The sequence below is a fragment of the Pelophylax lessonae genome (genome assembly GCF_965119305.1).
Source record: "Pelophylax lessonae genome assembly, chromosome: 5".
NCBI classification, from domain to species: Eukaryota; Metazoa; Chordata; class Amphibia; order Anura; family Ranidae; genus Pelophylax; species Pelophylax lessonae.
In genome coordinates, this window is record NC_138772.1 from 113576472 (window position 1) to 113599542 (window position 23071).

At 40.4% G+C, this 23071-nt stretch overlaps 1 protein-coding gene across 3 annotated transcripts in view; it reads left to right on the forward strand.

Moving 5' to 3' along the window:
- The window catches only part of XYLB (xylulokinase), a 303038-nt gene extending 281553 nt beyond the window's left edge, over window positions 1–21485 (forward strand). For all 3 annotated transcript variants that reach the window (XM_082258814.1, XM_082258813.1, XM_082258815.1), the window contains 2 exons: window positions 2877–2971; window positions 21070–21485. In XM_082258814.1, coding sequence (XP_082114940.1) covers window positions 2877–2971; window positions 21070–21141 — 167 coding nt within the window. In that variant the 3' untranslated portion in view covers window positions 21142–21485. The remainder of the gene's footprint in view (window positions 1–2876; window positions 2972–21069) is intronic.
- Window positions 21486–23071: the final 1586 nt, after the last annotated feature.

Here is a 23071-nt window from a genome sequence, read left to right on the forward strand (position 1 = left end):
GCAGCAGCATACACCTCCCTCTGTTGGAGCGGACAGGTCCAGGAGGTGTATGCCCTGTTGTGGGCTGACAAGACACAGCGTTTTTTTTTGATTGATTGGTGACAGTTCTCCCAGTGTCCTTTGCTAAACTACTCCAGCACTCCCACTCTCAGATCTCTTTTGTATTTCCTAATGAGAACTAAAAAGTCCAAAAAAGCATCTTTAACCACTTCAATACAGTGCACTTTTACCCCCTTCCTGCCCAGGCCAATTTTCAGCTTTCAGCACTCTTACACTTTGAATGACAATTGCGCAGTCATGTTACACTGTACCCATATGAAATTTTTATCATTTTTTTCACACAAATAGAGCTTTCCTTTGGTGGTATTTAATCACTGCTGAGTTTTTTATTTCTTACACAAAAAAAGAAAAAAATACAGAAAAATACAGAGTAAATTTCGAAAATAAATAATTTTTCTTCTTCACTGATGTGCACTGATGAGGCAGCACTGTTGGGCACTGATAGGCTGCACTGATGAGGTGGCACTTATGGGCACTGATGAGGAGGCACTTATGGGCACTGATGAGGTGGCACTGATGAGGATGTACTAATATGCTGCACTGCTAGGTGGCACTGATAGGCGGCACTGATAAGCACTGTTAGGTGGCACTGATGAGCACTGATAGGTGGCACTGAAATGTGGCACTGAAATGTGGCACTGATGGTCACTGAGAGGCGGCACTGATGGGCGGCACTAATAGGCACTCACGGGCGGCACTGATAGGCACTGACAATTGGCACTGATGAGCACTGGCGGGCGGCATTGATGGACACTGATCAGCAGCACCATCAGTGCCCATAATCAGTGCCCATAGTGCTGCCAGTCAGTGCCAATCAGTTTCTAGATGAGCAGGCACTGATGGGCACTGACTGGCAGCACTATGGACACTGATTTTGGGCACTGATGGTGGCACTGTGGGCACTGATGGCATTGATTGGCACTTTATTTCACTTTTGTGTAATCAGGGAACTGATGATCAGTGCCCTGATTACCTGTCTTTGTCTCCCCTGTAAGGAGGAGCCGCTGATCGGCTCTCCTCGCCTCACACTCTGACAGTGTGAGGTGAGGAAAGCCTAATAACGGCACTTTCTCATTTACATGTGACCGGCTGCGATTGGACACAGCTGATTACATGGGTAAAGAGTCATGTCATTGACTCTTTACCGTGATCGGGGTCACGCCGTGTCCTAGCAACATGGCGCAGCCACGATCGCCGCTCTGCGCGCTCCCGCGGGTGCACGAGAGAGGCAGTTCTGGTGCGCCGTCATATGACTGCATCCCAGAACAATGGATGCACCGCTCCGTCGTCATTTGACGGTGAGCGGGTAAGAAGTGGTTAAGATAACACAGGAAGTGTGCACAAGACACATGACAACTTTTTTCTTTTTTTTTTTTTACAATATCAACAGTTTTTTTGCACTTGTCAAACAGACAAAAAAAACGTGCCTCAAAAGACCTATTTAAATTGACCTTGACCCTCATCCACTTTCCCATACTTCACACCTACGCCCTACCCCTACTCCCCTGTTTCCCAATCTGTAAATTATTTCCCTAAATACCTTTTTTTGGGGACCTGAGCACTTCCTAGATTTTCACCTAGGTGAGAATGATATCCCAGTTGGTCGCATCTTTCTGGGTTACTGACCTCATGCATCCCAAGATGCCTCGGGGTACTCTACAGAGGATGCACTGCTGCAGATCATGTTCCTGGTAATAGTTCTAAAACTTTATTTTACCCCATTTTTTGTAATGGTGTCAGTGGTCACCAGGGCTAGATGGTGAATTTTCATAGCGGGGACACAAGCAGCACTAAAATCTTCAAGTTTATCTCTCTTGATGGAAACTTCAGAACCTCCCAAAAGAACTTTGGAAAAATTAACAATAAAAAAAAGCTGGTGTGCCAACATGTCCACACTCTTTCCAAAACTAAAAAAAAAAAAAAAAAGGCTTTTAATGCACTCTACCATTGTATATAAAAAATACATTCCCCTTGGCTTTCTCCTTTTGTTATATACTCTGGAACATTTTGTTATATACTCTGAAACAAGGAACATTATTTAGAATAAAAAACTGTGAGTTCAGAGCATCTACTGGGAAACACAGCTCATAGCACCAACCGCCGTTTTATTTTTGATGTGATCCAAGGCAGTACCCACCATGCCAATATGGACAGGTTGACATTGTTTGCCATGTTAAGAAACAGGTTTGAGTCATATGGTTTGCTATGTTGAGCTAGAGGTTTGAGTCATACACTTAAAAAAAAGGCATTTAGCACTTTTAATAGCTGTTCTCCTGTGAGTGAGTTTCACTTTTTCTTTCTACTACATTGACAGCCAGTGTTTGTGTGCTCCTACACTGGTTGTCAGGGTGCCCCTTTTTGGTCAATAAGTGCTTTATTTTCCCCTCACTGTTCAATGGTAGTCCGTGTGCCCCTTCTTGGGGCTCAGTGTTGTTGGTAGTTAGAGGTAGCAGTGTTACTCACAGGATTGGCAAAAGTGGAAGTAAGAGTATCAGAGAATCAGCAACAGAGTTGAAAGGGGAGGGCTCTCAAATATAAACCTAAGTTGTGTTTACCTTTTTGATCACTGAGACTGGCCATTTTAGCAATTACATGGAATAGAGTCACTCTAACTGGCTCTGTGTCTCTTGCTTTACCCGGTCTGTAGCTTTTAATCACGTATTATGGTTATGTTTAAATTTAAAAAATATGTTTTTTGTTTAAGCAAGATTTAGCCCCCTATTTAACTCTTAAGTTTACCCTAAGAGGGCTAACTTTGGTGTCCTTGCCATTGGTGCTAGAGAAAGAACTAATTATACTTTGTATTTGCATTCCAGGTTATGCTCTGAAGTCATCACCTACTTCCTTTGCAGACATTTTCAAACCAGCTGAGCGCAAGTTAGTTGTTACCCCGAAGCCTAACGCAAAAAAGGTAACATGTTCATGGATGTCACATATTCTGCTTAGCGTTGAACAGTACAGATTGGCTGTTGATGTTTTTTTGTGCATACTACACAATAAAATGAAATGCAAAACATAAAAACTGTGAAAAGAGAATAAGTAATGGACATTTCCATTACAAGCCCGCATTCACACTAGTGCAGCATGTGAATGCACACAAAATTGTGCAATTTTGTGAGCGTTCGTTCATTGGTAATGGCACCCCAAACACACTAAGCGAGAACGGTGGTTTTGTGCACACAAGAACATGTGGAGAATGCCTAAAGCTTAGAAAGATATACCGTATATATCTCACAAAAGTGAGTACACCCCTCACATTTTCATAAGTATTTTATTATATCTTTCATGTGACAACACTGAAGAAATTACACTGCTACAATGTAAAGTAGTGAGTGTACAGCTTGTATAACAGTGTACATTTGCTGTCCCCTCAAAATAACTCATCACACAGCCATTAATGTCTAACCGCTGGCAACAAAAGTGAGTACACCCCTAAGTGAAAATTTACAAATTGGGCCCAATTAGCTATTTTCCCTCCCCGGTGTCATGTGACTCATTAGTGTTACAAGGTCTCAGGTGTGAATGGGGTGCAGATGTGTTAAATTTGGTGTTATCGCTCTCACTCTCTCATACTGGTCACAGGAAGTTCAACATGGCACCTCATGGAAAATAACTCTCTGAGGATCTGAAAGAAAGGATTGTTGCCATACATAAAGATGGCCTAGACTATAATAAGATTGCGAAGACCCTGAAACTGAGCTGCAGCACGGTGGCCAAAACTATACAGCAGTTTAACAGAACAGGTTCCACTCAGAACAGGCCTCGCCATGGTCGACAAAAGAAGTTGAGTGCACATGCTCAGCGTAATATCCAGCGGTTGTCTTTGGGAAATAGACATATGAGTGCTGAGAGCATTGCTGCAGAGGTTGAAGGGGTCGGGGGTTGGGGGTCACCCTGTCAGTGCTCAGACCATACAACCCAGACTGAATCAAATTGGTCTGCATGGCTGTCGTCCCAGAAGGAAGCTTCTTCTAATGATGATGCACAAGAAAGCCCACAAACAGTTTGCTGAAGTCAAGCAGACTAAGGATATGGATTACTGGAACCATGTCTTGTAGTTTGATGAGACCAAGATAAACTTATTTGGTTCAGATGGTGTCAAGCGTGTGTGGTGGCAACCAGGTAAGGAGTACAAAGACAAGTATGTCTTGTCTACAGTTAAGCATGGTGGTGGGAGTGTCATGGACTGGGGCTGCATGAGTGCTGCTGGCACTGGGGAGCTACAGTTCATTGAAGGAACCATGAATGCCAACATGTACTGTGACATTCTGAAGCAGAGCATGATCCCCTCTATTTGGAGACTGGACTGCAGGCCAGTATTCCAACATGGTAAGGACTCCAAACACACCTCAAAGATGACCACTGCCTTGCTAAAGAAGCTGAGGGTAAAGGTGATGAACTGGCCAAGCATGTCTCTTTATTTTTTCTTTGATAACTTACAATACATCATCATACATTTAAAATAATATTTTTTTTTTTTTTACTTCATTACCTCTATTTATTTTATCTTCCACTTCCACCCCCTACCCATTTCCCAGCCCCTACCCATTTCGTACCCCCTTCCCTGAGCTTTGTTCGCCACTGTCTTTTTTTCATCTTCCAATATCTCCTAAACCAAGTCTCTTCTCATCTTACTCCTTCTATTCTTTTATTTCAGCATATTCATTCGTTTTTTTGAGCTTTATCCATTTTTCCCAGGTATAGTTGAATCTCTCTAATCTACCCTCTTCACAGCTACTCAAGTATTCCATTTCATACATGTACTCAATTCTTTTAAACCACTCTTTTATCATTGGGCTTTCTATCTCTTGCCGTTTTCCTGGTATTGTGCCTTTTGCAGTGTATATCGTTTTCTTATACTGACTTATTGAGTTATTTGTCTTATGAAATAAGCATAGCCATGGATCATCGATAATCTCTATATCTCTGATCTCTTTTATATATTGCCGGACTCTCTGCCAATACTCCTTTATCGTTGGGCACACCCATCATATATGCCCCATTGTGCCCCTTTGTTCGCACCTTCTCCAACATAGTGGGGATTCTTCTGGTTGATATTTATGCGCTCTTACAGAAGTTATATACCATCTAGTCAAGCTTTTGTAATTCATCTCTATCGTATTTATATCTACTGCAGCCTCATTAACAGCTATCAATATTTTACTTAGATGTTGTTCTTCTAATTGTGTGCCCACCTCTTTTTCTCACTTTTCAATAAATGGTGGCATTCTTGGCTCTGCTAACTCAGTAAGTATTTTATATATCTGAGACATGCAATGTTTTAAATTTGACTGCGAGTTACATAGTCGCTCAAATGTGAAAAGTTCCTTTTCTGCCCTAATAAGCTGAGGTAAGGTTATTACAAAGTGCTTTAGCTGTGAATACCACCATTTATTCAAGTTTATTAAATCTCTTTAGTGTTTTAAATCATAATATGATATTAGCTTCCCCTTTTCCATTATATCCTTTAGTTGTACATTTTATCTACTATCCATTCACCAAATTGTGTCTCATTACCTGGTTAAAAAAAAATTGTCCCCGTAAGTGAAATTAACGGTGAGTTATAATCCCATCCCTTTTTTCTATACACTAAATCCCAAATCCTAAACATGTTTATGGTCAAATCATGAGAGTTTACATCCATTTTTCTATATTTATACAGAATCCAAATATTGTCTCTTAACCGTGTTTTACTCATTACATTTTCAATTTCCACCCATGCTTTATTTGTGCTAATTCGGTGGCATTATAATACCTTTTGAAATCCGGTGCCGCTACCCCCTTGTGCTTTATTTTTAGTTAATATTGAGAGCTGTATTCTCTGTTTCTTATTTTGCCCTATTACCTTAGTTATTATTGTGTTTAATGTTTTAAAATACATCTGTGGAATAGCTATTGGTAGCATCTGAAACTTACTGTATATAAGATTTTTGGCAATATCACCATTTTTTCCTAATTAATTCGCCTCAACCATGAAAGGGGTTTCATTGCTATCTTTTTTATATCCTCTATAATTGTATTCAATAATGGTATGTAGTTTACTTGATATATATTATTTAAGGGTAATGATCAGCCAATTGGCTGATCACATAGTGCCTCAATTCAATTAATTATTTTTGGGCCTATCCCCACTTTTTTATTGTATTCAACATAAATCCCCAGTCTACCCTGTCAAATGCTTTTTCAGCATCTATTGACAAGAGCAATACTAGGGATCCATCTCTTTCCACTGTGCATTATAAGCAGGGGTCTTACTCCATTATCTTTCCCTTCTCTGCCCGGTATGAATCCTGTCTGATCTACATGGATCTATTCCAGCATTAACACTTTTAGTCTACTGGCCAGAATTCCTGCATATAGTTTTATATCTACATTTAATAAAGCAAATGGCCTGTAGCTAGAACACACAGTTGCATCTTTCCCTTCTTCAGGTATTACTGTGATATGAGCCCTTTTCCTTCTCTCAAATTATTTATATAAGAGCAAAATTTGAGTGTTTATTGTTCTTTAGAGTTTTTATAATAGTGAGCTGTAAACCCATCTGGGCCTGGGCTCTTCCCTGTAGCCATATTTCTAATCGCTATTTCATTTTCTTCTTTCGTTATTGGATCTTCTAATGGTTGCAAATTTTCCAGTAATATTTTATGTAGGTTTGCCTCTCTAATATATTCTTGTATTTTTTTAGTTCTTATTATCTCGTTTTCTTGGAAGCCTCTTGATCTTACCAAGTATAGGAACTATATTAATTTTGGAAAACGTCTGCAATTTTTGTCGATGAATGGACAACCTCCTTATTTTTGTTTTTCCCTTTCCCTATAAAATTAATTGATTTCTTATTTTTTAAATTCCTGCAAACTCTTATAACTGTGGCAATCCCTGTTCCCACCTCCCCCCTCCCCCCTCCAAACCCCTTCTCCTACCCCATCCCCCCTCCCTTGCCTCCCCAACTTCCATTCTGCTACCATCTAGTAAGCCTAAGGGTTTTGACCTTCCCTTGGTCATTAGGTAGATAGATCTTCTCTACCCCTCTTCTCCTCAGCTAGGGTGGACCCTCTACCTTTGGCAGAAAACAACCAAAAAAGTCCTGGCGCTGGACCTCCGGACAAACTGCTATAGGAGTACTGGAGCCATACCTTCAATAGTAAATTGATAGAGGTAATGAAATAAATTGTAGTTAATGGTTGCCACACACAGTGCTGCCAAATCCTCTAGCACAGGATGGATTGCATAGGGTAAAGGAACTGGAAGGAGGGATGGCGCATAGCAGTGATGTGGGACTAATATTTCTGGATGGAGCACAATCAGTACATAATGATGATTAAAAAGTTTATTGAAAAAAACAATAAAATCCACAAACCAGGCACCGATCCGATGGTCCTTGGCATCACATGAGGGTGCTGTGAAGGTCCTGCATGGTCTGGGGGGATAACACTTGGCCAAATCCTGGGAGGGATAGGGAGTGGAATCCAGATGGATACATAGACAGGGAAGGAGGTCCGCCCGGCGTGTGTCGGCCGGTATACACAAACGCAGGACCTCGCGTCACCTCCGGGATCCTCGTGCAGCGCTTGTCACAGGACACGGTGAGCCAAAGGCGGAGCGGAGGGCGGGCCGGTGTGGAACTCACGCTTCTGGTTGCCATGACTACATGTTTTGCGCGTATGCGCTTTGTCAAGTCCTTTTTTCAATAAACTTTTTAATCATCATTATGTACTGGTTGTGCTCCATCCAGAAATATTAGTCCCACATCACTGCTATGCGCCATCCCTTTAACTTTGGCTCCTGTCAGCTGTTCTCCCCCAGTGAGTTAAGACAGTTCCAAGTCAGCCAGGAACTCGAGGGACCCCACCTTATTCTTTTGCCATATTCCTTTCCCCGCCTTCCAAAAAAATATTTTTCCTGATGTTGAAGTTCTTTATCTCTTCTTTAATTTCGTGTTATGTTCTTATTTGGGACGAATTGCCATTGTTCCTGCTCTGATGGTAGGCCTGCTTTCTTTTTCTTTGACCATCTATGTATTTCTTTTATCGGAAGCTCCAATTCCTTACAGAAATATTGTCCATTTTTCTGTCCTGCTAAGCATGCTGGAAATACCCAGTTATACTGAATATTATGTTCACGCATTTGATTCAAGACTGGTTTCAAGATTCTCCTTCTATCCAGTATTCCAACGGGAAAGATCAGTAAAGATCTGTAGATTTTCTTCTTTATATTTTAATGGTGTTACTTTTCTCAATTTTCCCCATATTTGCGCCTTTTTATTCATAATTATCGAATCCTATTATTACGTCTCTTGGAATATCCTTTGCTATATTTGGGGGTCTTCTGACCCTATGTGCTCATTCTATTTTAAAGACTTCAGTTAATGGCCTAAGAGTGGATTAAATATTTTCTTCATCTCTGCTAGATCCTTTTCTTGTTCTGTCTCTGGTAAGCCTCTGATTCCCAGGTTTTTCTTCTATCTCGATTTTCCTGATCTTCTATTTTATACTCCATGTTCCTTTGTACAATTTGTAAACTATTTACTTCTTCTCTTAATTCGTTCATTTCCTGCATGTGAGTATCCAGTCTCTTTTCTGTATCCTCTACTCTTGTTAATAGTTGATTTAAATCGCTGTGTAGCACTACCATGTCTGTTTTTATAGATAATTATAATTTGGCAAACATACTCGCCATTTCAGATTTCATAGGCAGGTGGGCTTTGGAATCACTTTCTATATCTAAATCTGTTTTGGACTGATTGGGGGTATTTTTCTCTACTTGAATCAGTTTCTGTACGATCTTGTTGTTTCCTATTGTTTCTTTCCCTCTAGCCCCCAATTGGCTTTCTGGTACCGTTCTTTCTACTTTCTCCTCCTGTGTCATCTATTTCTTTATACTCCCTGGGCTGGTACTGATTCTAGGTGATTTTGCTATTCCTCCCCCTCTTCCAGATTTGCCCCTCATCTTGTAGCCTTCTCCACTATCTTTTTTCTTCCACCAATATACGGCTAGTGACCCCAGTTGATGTTCTGATCATCTCACTTGTATTTACTGTATCGGATAGAGGCGAAGGTAATACGACAGTTCCTTAATTCCACAATTCATTAGTTCAAGTTCTCAAAGAGATAAAGCAGATATCTTCAGACAAAGGCCGAAAAAAAAAAAAAGCAAAAAGGAGCAAAAAAAGAGAAAAAACTGAAAATTCAAAAAGTTCCAGAATGAGGTGTAACTCACCGCTCTTGGTACGACTGTGGATAGGCTGGGGGTAGTCTTTTCTTCTCTTTTTTCTTTTCCCTTCTCTTCTCCTTTTCTTCTGCTTTTAGCCCCTTGGTTTTTAATACTCTTTTATGTTCATATGTCCAACATTATTTCTTAAGGTTTTAGGAGCTCACCCAGGCCGCTTTTGCACCCGCTTTAGTAATGCTGGAGCTGGTCCTTTTCCCCTGCTACCACTTTCAGACAGCTCCACGGTTCCTCCGGTCCTGTTGGGTACTGCTGGGTTCCCCCTGTCCTTTACAATGTGCAAATGAGCCACTCAGACACCTCTGGGATCCTCTGAATACCGCCGCTCCACACCTTGTGCGGCTTCTTGCCGGGCCTTGCCAAGTCTGGCCGAACACTGCTGAATGCGGTCAATATCTGCCGAATCTCCCACCTCCGTCGGAGACACCATGGTGACGCTGTAAGTCCACTCGGCTCTGCCTCTACTCCAGTCATCTGTTCTGTGGCTCTGTCTCTCTCCATCCCTTCCAGCTCAGGTGCTTCCATCCCCTTGCCGAACACCGTCTGGGCCCGCCCAGCTCACGCAGCCACCTACGGATCAGTAAACTCTCTAAAGCCACGGGAAGACAGGGAAGCATTTACATGCTTCCCTGAGGTGAGGAGAGGCTTCCCTAATGTGCCTAGCCCTGACCCAGGCACCATTGCCAGGCTCCTCCCTGGCCAAGCATGTCTCTTGGCCTTAAACCCTATTGAGAATCTGTGGGGCATCCTCAAACGGAAGGTGGAGGAGCGCAAGGTCTCAAACATCCACCAGCTCTGTGATGTCATAATGAAGGAGTGGAAGAGGACTCCAATGGCAACCTGTGAAGCTCTGGTGAACTCCAAGGCAGTGCTGGAAAATAATGGTGACCACACAAAATATTGACACTTTGGGCCCAATTTGAACTTTTTGACTTAGGGGTGTATTCACTTTTGTTGCCAGCGGTTTAGACATTAATGGCTATGTGTTGGGTTATTTTGAGGGGACAGAAAATTTACACTGTTCTATAAGCTGTACACTCCCTTTTTTACATTGTAGCAAAGTGTTATTTCTTTAGTGTTGTCACATGAAAAGATATAATAAAATATTTACAAAAATGTGATGGGTGTACTCTCTTTTGTGAGATCCTGTATAAACTTCTTTGCCCCATTTGTTATGTGCAAGGCAGCCCACTAAAATATATGGGCTTCCCTATGTACGAAAAATGTGCATATGACTCACAATGCGCTACAGTAAGGTATGCTTATAATTTCATCTTGTTTCCAGTTTATCTTGCATAGGATTGTGCTACATTCCGACTAATGTGAAGTTAAATCTCTTTCTCTGTTTGAAGGATTAAGGTATACTGCTGTTTATATTCTCCCAAGGAACAGATCTGTAATGTATGCTATTTCCATTATGCAGAAGACTCTGTGGAAAGTCCTCATTGATGTCTCTATCTCCTGCTGGCCACAGGCACTGTCTGCTACTGTACCTCTGCTACTCTGTCCTTTTTTTTCTCTAAAAAATATCCAATTTATCTCATCGTAAGAATTTAAATACAGCACCATGCAAATATTGTGGCCTTTTTGCACTGTTATTGGTATATAGTGTCATCCCTAATATGATGCTTTGTAACCTTGTATTGTCAAATACACGTGTAAGCAGATTTTTCAAAAAAGGTTGTAGTGTTTTCTATTATGTAGGGACTATTGCAACGTTTGGTTAATGTTGCCCTGCTAAGCTGGTGCCTCCTGAGAGTTAAGGGTTACCACTGCTGGCCTGGATTTCCTGGGCTTTTTGGTGATACCACCCTCTGCTGTGGCAAATGTAAAAAAAGCAGAAACTGCCTCTAGTTGAGGTTGGTCCGAGGTTGCTCCATGTATGGGAAGAGAGCAGAAGCTATGCTGAACATGTGCATACTACATTGCTGCTAGATCTCACCTTGGTGGGAACCCAGTTGGGGTTCTAGGACCTATGGACTTGTGCAAGTGTTCAAAGGACTTGAAGGACATTTTCTACATTTGATGAGATATGACTAACCCAATGGGCAAGGGGCACTAGGAGGCACAGAAATGCACTTTGTGAAAGGAAAGGATGTTTGTGAAGAAGTATCTGTACAAGTCTGTTATATTTAAACCACCTTTAGTAAAAGAACTTATGCTGCATGGTCTGAAGTTACTTCTGGACATAAAAAAAAGGTGCATGCAGGGCAAATCACACATATGATTAACACCAGGGGACAAGACAATACAAGAGGCCTGTTTCTTATTGGTAACAGCAGTTTGGTAACACTGCTCAACAGATAGGGGATGTAGGAGGAGCCTGACAATGGTACCTGCACAGAGCTCATGCTAGAAACTTCAGGAGACCCTATCCGCACACCATGGTGAAGGATTTAGCCTGAAATACCAAGGTATTAAGCCTCCTAGAGATGGAAAGAGGCTAGGAATGGACTAACTCTCTTGCTGGTGACGGTGTCGGGCTGCCAGTGCTCAGGTGGATGGCAAAAAAGAGGAGAGCTTAGCTGACAGACGCCGGGTGGCTGATTAGTGAGGAGGAGAGGGTGGACAGACCACCGATGTAAGCTGCCAAGATCGGAGGAGTGCGGGAAGGCTCGGCAATCTCCGGCAGGACCCGTCCATACTCAGCAGCACTCGCTAAAAACGCAGCAGAAGCCGACAGCCAATCGAGGCTGAACTGCTTGGAAAAATTCAGGGGGTACAGAACAAGCAGCTGCTTACCTCAACGGAGGTTCCACCACCTTTGCTATGCAAGTATTCATCTGCTCCACAGACCTGGCTTAGTCAAAAGTGGACTTAGAGACTGAGAGTGATACAGAGACTGGACATACGGAAGAACAAGTCCTAAAAGCCCAGTTGCCCACAAAAGTAGAAATGACAGACATGTTTGCAAAGTTAGAAATATTTTTGAAAACTGATATGGCAACACTCCATGGAGATCTACGTCAGATATTGACATGAGTGGAAGGTACAGAAAAAGACTGGAAGTTCATACTCAAGGGATAAAGGAATTGAGAGAAGAAGTGAAAGCTTTACAAATTGAACAAAGTAATATGGCTTACATATTAGAAAACCAAAACAGAAGAAAAAAATTAAGAATAAGAGGCCTAACAGAATCTCCACAAGGAGAGCATATTAGACATAATGAGAAAGATATTTAACCCAGTGTTAGGCAGATAAGCATCAAATGTATTGAAAATGGAAAGAGTCCATGAGATTAGAAGGTCACAAAGTATAGCAGCTGATACCCCAAGAGACATAATAGTGAGGTTTTACTATCATGAAGATAAGGCACACATATGGAAAAATGTAAGGGGTGCACCACCACTAAAATATGAAGACACAAGCTTACAGATTTTTGCTGACGTATCGCCTAAAACACTAGAAAGAAGGAATTTAAAACCTCTCCTGGAACAGATGCGTTTACATGATATACAATACAATTGGGGATTTCCAGCATGTCTGGTAGGTCGAAAGAATGGACCCTGAGCCAAATTGAGATTTCCATGGGAGTTGCAGGACTGTAGAAAGCTGGATCTCCCTATAATAGAAATCCCTGGTTGGTCGCACAATAGGAAAGAAGAACTAGTACCTAAGAAGAGCTAGAAATTAAAGAGACAATAGAAAGGGGTTATTAAGAGAGTAAAATGAAGTAGATGGACACCAAACCAGATTTAGAAAAGTGTGGTGTCCATCTGGGGCCTCTCTCCATGTGGAGAGCAGGGATAGAAAAGTAACTTTGTAAACCATAGGGATGGGTCATCTGGGTTCTTGGGGGAGCTCTGGGCATTACCTTCCCAAAAGAGAGGGGGACCCAGTAGGGGCATTGGGCAGAGCACCACCCCAGTAATAAAAGTAGACAGATAGGGAAGATCTAAAATGAAGAGCGAAACCATCTACTTTATAGGTCCAAAATCAAATACTTTAAAATACCAGTATTGGAAGGGGGAGGGAGGAGGGGAAAAGAGAATGGTGGGAGGGAAGATGGGGATGGGGGAGGGCAAGGAAAAAGAGTTTATTTTGCCAAAAGTGATGGAATCTCCTTGTACCTAACTTTTTCTATGTCTCTCCGGACTGACCCCCTTCTCCCTAAATTTAAGGCGGTACCACAGTGTCTGGGCCCATCAGCAGGTGATAAGAGATGGAGGGAGATGGGGAGAGAAGGGTGAGAAACGAGAGAGAAGGAAAATATGACATTACATTTTTTAACTTATAATGTACGGGGAATACCCCAGTTAAAAGACACAAGATTTTAAAAGAAATCAAGCATTGCTCCATAAATGTAGTTTTGTTACAAGAGACACATATTTCACATGATGTAAATGTTAGATTATACTCAAAATATGATCCAATTTGGTACTATGGAGACTCCACAATGAAAAGAGCAAAAGGGGTAACAATAGGTTTTGCAAACGATGTAACATTTTCTTTGGAAGAAAGGATGATAGACTCAGAAGGACGATATTTGTTTCTGAGGGGAAAATTTCAAGAGGTGGAATGCACCCTGGCAAATATATATTGTCCGAATAAACACCCGACAGGGTATCTGAGGGAGTTATTGGGATGACTGGTGAACTTTAAAAAAGGTGAATTGATTATGGCAGGTGATTTTAATTTGTGCATGGACCCAAGGGCAGACAGCACATCACATGAACTGGGGAAGGAAAACCGCCAATTTAGGTATTTAGGTTGGTGTAGAATAAATTATATCAATCTCAGATGATACTCAGATGATAACATACTTCCTGTTTAATGAAACCCCAGAGACTTCAGAGGCTACCATATGGGAGGCACATAAAGCCTATATTAGGGGTATTTTGATCTCTATGGGAGCTAAAAATGAAAGGGTAATGATAAGTTGTATGAACGTATTAATAACAGAAATGCATGAGATAGAACAACTGCATAAAAAAGACAGCAGACTCAAAAGTACAAGATAGTCTAAATTAAAAAGGGAAGAACTAAAACAGTTAATGGAACAGGAAACAAGTAAGGAATTTAAAAGAGTGGCCAAAGATGGGGAATCCAATGGGAACCAATGGGGAAATAACAATACAGAGTGAGGCTGCGCTGATCTGAAGTGGAAAAAGTAGGTCTAATAAAGTGCCAGCGTGCTGATAATTAGATACAGAATATTCAATTAGTAATGTGCTAGTAAATATGCCAAATGCAGTAGATGAGCAAATATTCAACAAAAAAAAAAAGAAACTAATAATTCCACAGACTCTGTGCAAATAAATCTGCCTTTTAAAATAATGCTAGTAAATGAAAAATGCAATTGACCAAATAAACAATATTCAAGAGTGATGTGTATAAAAAGTGCGCTGGAAATTTAAATAGAAAAGCTGCGACCTTAGAAAAAATTGCAGAAGAAAAAAGTGTATATCAGGTGCGCTAAACTATTAAATGGTAAATATCAAATATATGATAATATAGTGATAAATCAACGAAAATTGATGAGTGATATATGAAAAGTGGGAGGACAAACCTCCTTCACAATGGGTGATTCAAAAAACACAACAAAATGGATGACATATAATAACAATATGTGAAAGGAAGTGAAATCCAAAATGATACAGAATCATAAAAATGTATGTCCAAAAGGTGAGTCCATAAATAGGATGTGAATGTCCAAAATCATAAACATCCAACATGCATGTGAAATGATTCCAAAGGTGCAAAATCCAGCACAATAGATGTGTGCAGTGAAGACCTCCACCGTGAATGAATAAGCCCCTTACCAGATGGGATAATACAAGGGCGTGTGTATTATCAGATCCAATGCTACTATGTAACCCAGGAAAGGTGAGAAAAAAACTCAAATCCTTCTCTCCAATCAGGAGAGAGCAGGTCAGCCTCTTACCAGATGGGTCTTAATTCTAGGCAAAAGTATTAGATTCCGCCTGTAATGAGTGCCTTTTCTGTTCCTTGGGATGCTTGGATCTGTGATACCTAAAGAAGGAAAGGATATTACTTTATGCTCCAGTTACAGACCAATAGCACTGTTAAATATAGATACAAAGCTATATGCAAAAGTCTTGGCTACTACTACCAGATTAAAAGAGCTGATGCCTGATTGGATCCATGCAGATCAAACTGGATTTGTCCCTGGGAGAGAAGGCAAAGACAATGGGCTAAAAACCTTGCTTCTAATGCAAAAGATGAGTGGAAAGTCCCCAGCGCTACTGTTAATTGATGTCGAAAAAGCATTTGACAGGGTAGACTGGGGATTTACGATGAGTACAGTAGAGGCAGTGGGAATAGGCCCAAAGATGGTCAAATGGATTAAAACATTACATGGTTACCCTACAGCTTCAGTAAGGGTGAATAGGATGCTATACACATCATTTGGAATGAAAAACAGAACAAGACAAGGGTGCCCGCTCTCTCCCCTTCTGTTTGTGCTGTCATTGTCTTTATCGAAGATCGGGGACGAAGAACATAAGTTAGTGGCATATGTGGACGATATTCTGTTTTATATATCTATTCCAAGAATAACATTACCAAATTTAATAAAAGAAATAAAAAGTTACGGAGAACTCTCAAATTTAAAGATCATATCTATAAAATCTGAAGTTTTAAATATACAGTAAATATGAGTAAGAAAGAAAAACTAGCTCTACAAAATAATTCCCATTTTCCTGGGGGGGGGGGGGGGGAATAGATTTTAAATATCTTGGGACAATTTTAACACCGTCCCCAAAGAACTTATACTATGCAAACTATGTCCCATTACTGAATGGGACAGCCACTTTATTTGATTATTACATGTGCACTTGTCACTTTATTGGCTAAACCTTTTCCAGCTGACATATCCTCACTTTATTGGACATCTCCATGGGCGCAGTGTCACTTTAGTATAGTGTTAATAATTTTTCCATTTAATATTTGCACTACTATGTCACAGCACATGACACTTTAATACTTTTTATTTTGTGCATTTATTTACAAACCCGATTCCGAAAAAGTTGGGACACTGTCCAAATTGCAAATAAAAACAGAATGCAAAAATGTGGAAGTTTCAAATTTCAATATTTTATTCAGAATACAACATAGATGACACATCAAATATTTAAACTGAGAAAACAGAATTTTAAGGGAAAAATAAGTTGATTTTAAATTTTATGGCATCAACACATCTCAAAAAAGTTGGGACAAGGCCATGTTTACCACTGTGTGGCATCCCCTCTTCTTTTTATAACAGTCTGCAAACGTCTGGGGACTGAGGAGACAAGTTGTTTAAGTTTAGGAATAGGAATGTTGTCCCATTCTTGTCTAATACAGGCTTCTAGTTGCTCAACTGTCTTAGGTCTTCTTTATCGCATCTTCCTCTTTATGATGCGCCAAATGTTTTCTATGGGTGAAAGATCTGGACTGCAGGCTGGCCATTTCAGTACCCGGATCCTTCTTCTACGCAGCCATGATGTTGTAATTGTGAACAGAAAAGGAAATAGTAGCGCTCAACAGAATATAAATAAATCAATCAATAAATCAAAAAACGTGCAAGTGAATCGTGCAATTAAAGTCTCTGGTGTCCAAAGCAATTGGATAATGATCGACCAAAATAGAAGACACAGACTTGCTGGGGTGGTTTCTTTAACAAAGCCTTCACCTCCACACGATCACCCAGTGAGATAAATGTATATACCGCTTACTAGATTCACTGGACCCCTTAATTACAGGGGGTCAAACACGCTGTGTATTCCAAATAGGATCTAGTGCCTCTCGTTTCCATGGATGTACATCACCACAGCCAAAGACAATGCCATAGATGGGATACCAAGCCATAAATGGGGATAAAAGAATACTCTCATGGTGCAGTATCTCTTAACAATCAACCATTTATGGTCCATACACTTCCGGGTCTGAGGTCTGAGGAGCGCAGCGTGGAGCGGCGTCTCCCATCCCCAGCGAATGATTTTAACTAAAGGCTTTTTATCTACTAATGTCTAGTAAGTGCAATTCATCTTAATAAATGGTTGATTGTTAAGAGATATTGCACCATGAGAGTATTGATTTATTGATTGATTTATTTATATTCTGTTGAGCGCTACTATTTCCTTTTCTGTTCACTATTATCACGTTTTCACGTTTGTGTAGCAGCTGACAGTGTGGGAGAGATCCCACTTTATCCCCTTACATATATTTACATATTCACACCATTTGCGCAGTTTTGGTAATTTTACCCCCCCTTTTTTCACATGATGTTGTAATTGATGCAGTATGTGGTCTGGCATTGTCATGTTGGAAAATGCTTCCCTAAAAGAGACGACGTCTGGATGGGAGCATATGTTGTTTTAGAACTTGGATATACCTTTCAGCATTGATGGTGCCTTTCCAGATGTGTAAACTGCCCATGCCACACACACTCATGCAACCCCATACCATCAGAGATGCAGGCTTCTGAACTGAGCACTGATAACAACTTGGGTTGTCCTTGTCCTCTTTAGTCCGGATGACATGGCGTCCCAGTTTTCCAAAAAGAACTTCAAATTTTGATTAGTCTGACCACAGAACAGTTTTCCACTTTGCCACAGTCCATTTTAAATGAGCCTTGGCCCAGAGAAAATGCCTGCACTTCTGGATCATGTTTAGATATGGCTTCTTTTTTGACCTATATATTTTTAGCCGGCAACAGCGAATGGCACGGTGGATTGTGTTCAACGATAATGTTTTCTGGAAGTATTCGGATGCCCAAGATATATTTGTATTATCACCACCTATTTCGGAGTATATACCTTTCAACAAGACCACTAGTTAGTTTAATGGAAAATTGCAGTCGTGCAACACTGTTTTTTTTTTTTACCACAAATAGTGCTTTCTTTTGGTGGCATTTGATCACCTTTGCAATTTTTATTTTTTGCACTATAAACAAAAAAAGAGTGACAATTCTGAAAAAAAAAAAACAATATTTTTCACATTCTGCTATATAACATCCACCCAAAAGACTTTAAAATCAAATATTTTCATCCTTTTAGGCCGATTTGTATTCTGCTACATATTTTTGGTAAAAAAAATTGCAATAAGCGTATTTTGATTGGTTTGCGCTAAAGGTATCGTGTCTAAAAACTAGGGGAAAGATTTATGTAATTTTTTAAATTAATTTATTTTTTTACTAGTAATAGCGGTGATCTGCAATTTTTAGCAGAACTGCGACATTGCAGTGGACAGATTGGAACCCTAACTGACATTTTTGACACTTTTGGAGGGACCAGTGACATTACTACAGAAATCAGTGCTACAAAAATGCACTGTTACTGTAATAATGACATTGGCAGGGAAGGGGTTAATCTAGTGGGTGATCAAAGGGTTAAATGTGAGCCTAGGGGAGTGTTTACTAACTGTGAGGGAGGGGCTTGTGAAATGACCATAGAGACCTGTGATCCTATATAGAAGGATCACAAGTGCTGACCAGCTGACCGTCTTTCTCTCTCAGCGGGGAGTGATCGCGGGGGCCCGGCGGCAATCGTGGCTGCCGACCCCATTTATCGGCATCCCTGCTGCCTAGTGGGGGCGGGAGCGCACCCCCCAGCACCAAGCCCACGACCGGCGTAGGGCTACATCGGTTCGTGCAGGAGGGCCAGCCTGCCACAGTAAATGTGCGGCGGAGCGGTCCGGAAGCTGTTAAAGGAGAAAAATTACCTGTTTGCAGAATTTTATAACAAATTTAAAAAAAAGTTTTTTTTTTTTTTTTTTTTAGCTTTCAGTCTTTCTTGTTTGTTCAGCAAAAGAAAAAAAAATCCAGTGGTGATTAAATACCACCAAAATACCATGATTTTATTTATTAAGTTATTATTATTTAAAAAAAAAAAAATCTCTATTTGTGAGAAAAAAAGGATAAGAGTTTCATATGGGTACAGTGTTGCATGGTCACGCAATTGTCATTTAAAGTGTGATAACTGATCATATTCAAGTACAATAAAATCTTATTGGCAGGTACAGTATTTTTTACTGCACTTTGAACATCATCATCTCTCATTGCATTGGTTTAGTCAGTCACAGTTTGGCTTCTCTGCAAAATTTGGAAAAACGTGTCTATGTTGTCTATAGCAACTAGTTACAAATTGTTGAAATTTTATTCACTCCTCTGACTCAATCAACTGCGTGAGTTATATTAAGCTTGCCCTTTTGATTTTTGTGAAAACATTTTTTTTTTTCAGAGCAGTTAAAGCAGTACAAATATGTGTTGCAGTAGTTAATTATAAGTTCTTCTGCACTTGGTTTTCTCTTAGTTCACTTCCAAAGTTCCACAAATACCTGTTCGTCCTGACAGTGAAGTCCACCTAACGCAGCTTCCTGTAATGGTATGACAATGATGCTGCACTGCTCCTGGATTCAGAGCAGAGTTGCTACTCTCATGTAGCCTGTGCCTGCCTGTGCTACAATGGGATGAGAAGATGTCTATCTGCATTGCCACTGTAGAATCACAAGCCTGTAGCTTGTCACTTAGCACCTGGCACACGCAGTCCTGCCCAATACATTGTGGATTGCCAGCAATGCTTCTGTTGCCTCCCACCAGTGTCACATAGTACCTGGATTTTGGGACTTATTTAGTTTGTCCTACAGGAACTTTTATTTGTACTTTAACAATAGCCCTATAATTCATAAAAGTAGCCTAGAAACTACAGCTCCGGCTATAGACTGAAAAATAAAATATGATGAGAGGACTTCACAACACACATGCAGCTCACGACAATCTCGAGGAATACATGCCAGTGATCCGCCTTGGAAGCCGCAACTGAGAGGCAGGAGCGGACCGTTCGAGGCACCAAGGAGGAGAGTAGGATACTCTCTATGAAAGTGGACTTACCCCTTAATGAGGTATCCTCATTAATGCAAACTGACCAGTGTCATTTGACTTATTCATCATGTCCCATGGGCCCCAACGCACAGGTCACCAAGTATATACTTTATCCTGAGTGTTCTTCATCCCACTTCCATGATTTGTGATGGTGCACCAACAGTTTTGCTTAATTTAAGACTCCTGGGAGGAATTGTCCACACAGCAATTTGCCACTGTACCTATAGCTTTAGCATTTAGGAATTCATCCTGCTAGCCTATTGACATCTGGTTCTAAATACTGGTATGCCACGGCACTTGGCCTCCTATGTAGGTTGAAGTGATAATAAGTCCAATTGGTGACGGATCACTCCCTATTTGTGGAAGCCGTGCCACACGGGACTACTTGGTGGGTGGAGTGCAGGCGTGGGTAGTGCTGTCCAACAGCATTCTGATACCCACACAGGTCTCCAGGGTCACCCCATTACCACACATGTTCAACACACTTTTAGTGTAGTTGTTTTAGATATTTTTTGTATTTTTTCAAGCTATCATCACCATAATAAAGTCTTTATGCACCATTAACCTTGTGAGCCCACTGCTTTGCAACCCTTCTGAGATGGTCTCTTCCATCTCTCAACCTGTTTTCTGTCTGAGTCTATAGGTTGCGTGAGGTTCCCGGTTCTATTTAACCATTAAGGTATTGTTGATATCGTTCACACCTACTGGTACAGTAAGGTTTGACCATTTTTCTCATATTCCAGGTTTTATCTCTTTTTCTACTGAAAAATAAAATAAGTTGTATTCTTGACTTGTGAAATATTTCATATTTGACGGACAAAAGAAATGTACGTTTTATTTTCTAATCCTGATAAGAAAATATATCAAAATACTTTCTTTTAGTTTATACTGTTTAAAAAAATAATGTTTTTGTTTGATTTTGTTAAAAGTTAACACCCTACCTGTGCCATGTTTTTCTCCAGATATATCAGCCACTTCTGAAGCGATATGCTGAATGTGAGAGTAAAGTGATCGAAGAGACCAGAAACAAATGAAGATTAAAGCTAGAAATGGTTCTGTTAAAAATATCAAAGTATTTGTATTCAGTCAGTATTGGACACATTTAGATGCAATAAGTAATAGCTCTTGAACAGTATTTGAACACAACTTTCCTGAACTAAATGCCCAGAACACACCTTTGACTTGTCTAGCAGCTGTTGGGTGAAGGTCGGTGACGAGCCTTGGTCGGGGTTCAGGAATCAATTCTGAACAAAACCTTTCCTCCAAATGATTGGAGGAAAGCCTTTCATTTAGTATATTGCTTGTTTTATCAAGAAAATAATAGAATTCTTGCTAGGTGATACACAGTAGATTACATCTTCACTGGATATTTCCCGATATTTCTGACAAATATATATCTTGTTACATTACTTGAATTAGTGTTTGACAGAATTTTCTCAACCTTAAACATTTTCTCCATTCCATGCATTACATAACCATATACTAATTTCCTTACAATTAGGGATGAGGTTTTCTGGCTGGATATATTCATGACATTTGTGATTAGCAATTTTTGGCCCGCAAAAGTCTACTGGTTCTTCATCACAAAAAAAAAAAAAGGAAATAACCCATGATGCAGTGCATTGTCATTTTTCTGCTTAGCTGAGGCACAATAGCCAATAATTTGAAAGAAGTGATAACTCAACTTCTTTCTATAAAATGATGGGCTCACAGCCGCCATATTGTCAATGTGTTAGAGCTGTTGGGGAGCTGACAGTTCTGTGTAGGGAGAGATACTGTTTATCTAGATCAAATCTTCAAATATATTGCTCTTCTGTGCAACTAAAACAACTCTGAATATCTTTGTAGCACTGTATATATTCCCACAGGCCAAATATACACGTAAAACAGAAAGGAAATCTGAGCACACTTTAATAAGTAAAAAAACACTTTAGTAATAAAACAACTATAAAAAAATTAAAATTGCACTTACATAGAAGCAACGTGATCGGTGCATATCACCAACAATATATTATCCCAATGAAGGTCAAGACCCCCCAGCAAATGTAGAAGGCCCTCTCACTGGAAGCAGGTAGTAGGAGAGGTCATGGGAGAGGAACTAAAAAAGTGTCCTAAGCTGGTACTAGAGGGGGACTTAATCTGTGTGTGGAATACTGTTACTGAGCTGACATGTTTTGAGGCCCCCTGTCCCTTCATCAGAAACTGTTTATCTAGCAATACAGACACCGCTGCCCTCTGTGTAGTCTGCTGCCTATTTCTTGGCTCAATGGTAGGGAGCAATACTTGTGAATAGTAATAAGTGCCCATGGCAAAACTTCAGTTGGGCTTTAAATATATATTTATAAAACAAAGTAAATAAAAGCATCAGTTGAAATATAGACTTTGAGAAATAAAATTACCCCCAAACCATTATAGTTTCTCTTTAGGAATGTTTTAAACTTTTTAAGTGTGCATTTAAGATTGATTTATGATGCATTGCACAGCAACCACAACAGGGGCTTTTGCTCAGGTCAGTTTTTTCAAAGCATCTGCTCGCAGGAATACCGGGACTTCACAGACACATCCTCTTAGACATTTCTCTGCTCTCCGAGAGTCCCTTAGTGGCAGCTGATACCTTATTTTTAGTCATGCTGCTCCAGGAAATTACTGTGCACCCTAGTATCACACCATCTGACTCCAGCAGTTTCTGAAGCTAACACCAGCTGTATGAATCAATGCTCTACACACACACACCTAACAGAAAATATACATATTCTTGCCGGAGATTGAAAAACATTTTCCTTTATTGCCCCTAGGGAGTAACTGTTCACCTCTAAGAGAATGCCATTTAGAACACAAACTTTAAATGAACACATATCTCTCCTGCGTTTCATTCTTCTTCACCCTGGGGTGTCCTTTGCCCCCAGCAGACTGCATAAATCAGACATGACAAAACCAAGGCAGCCTCAGCAGGCAGACAACATA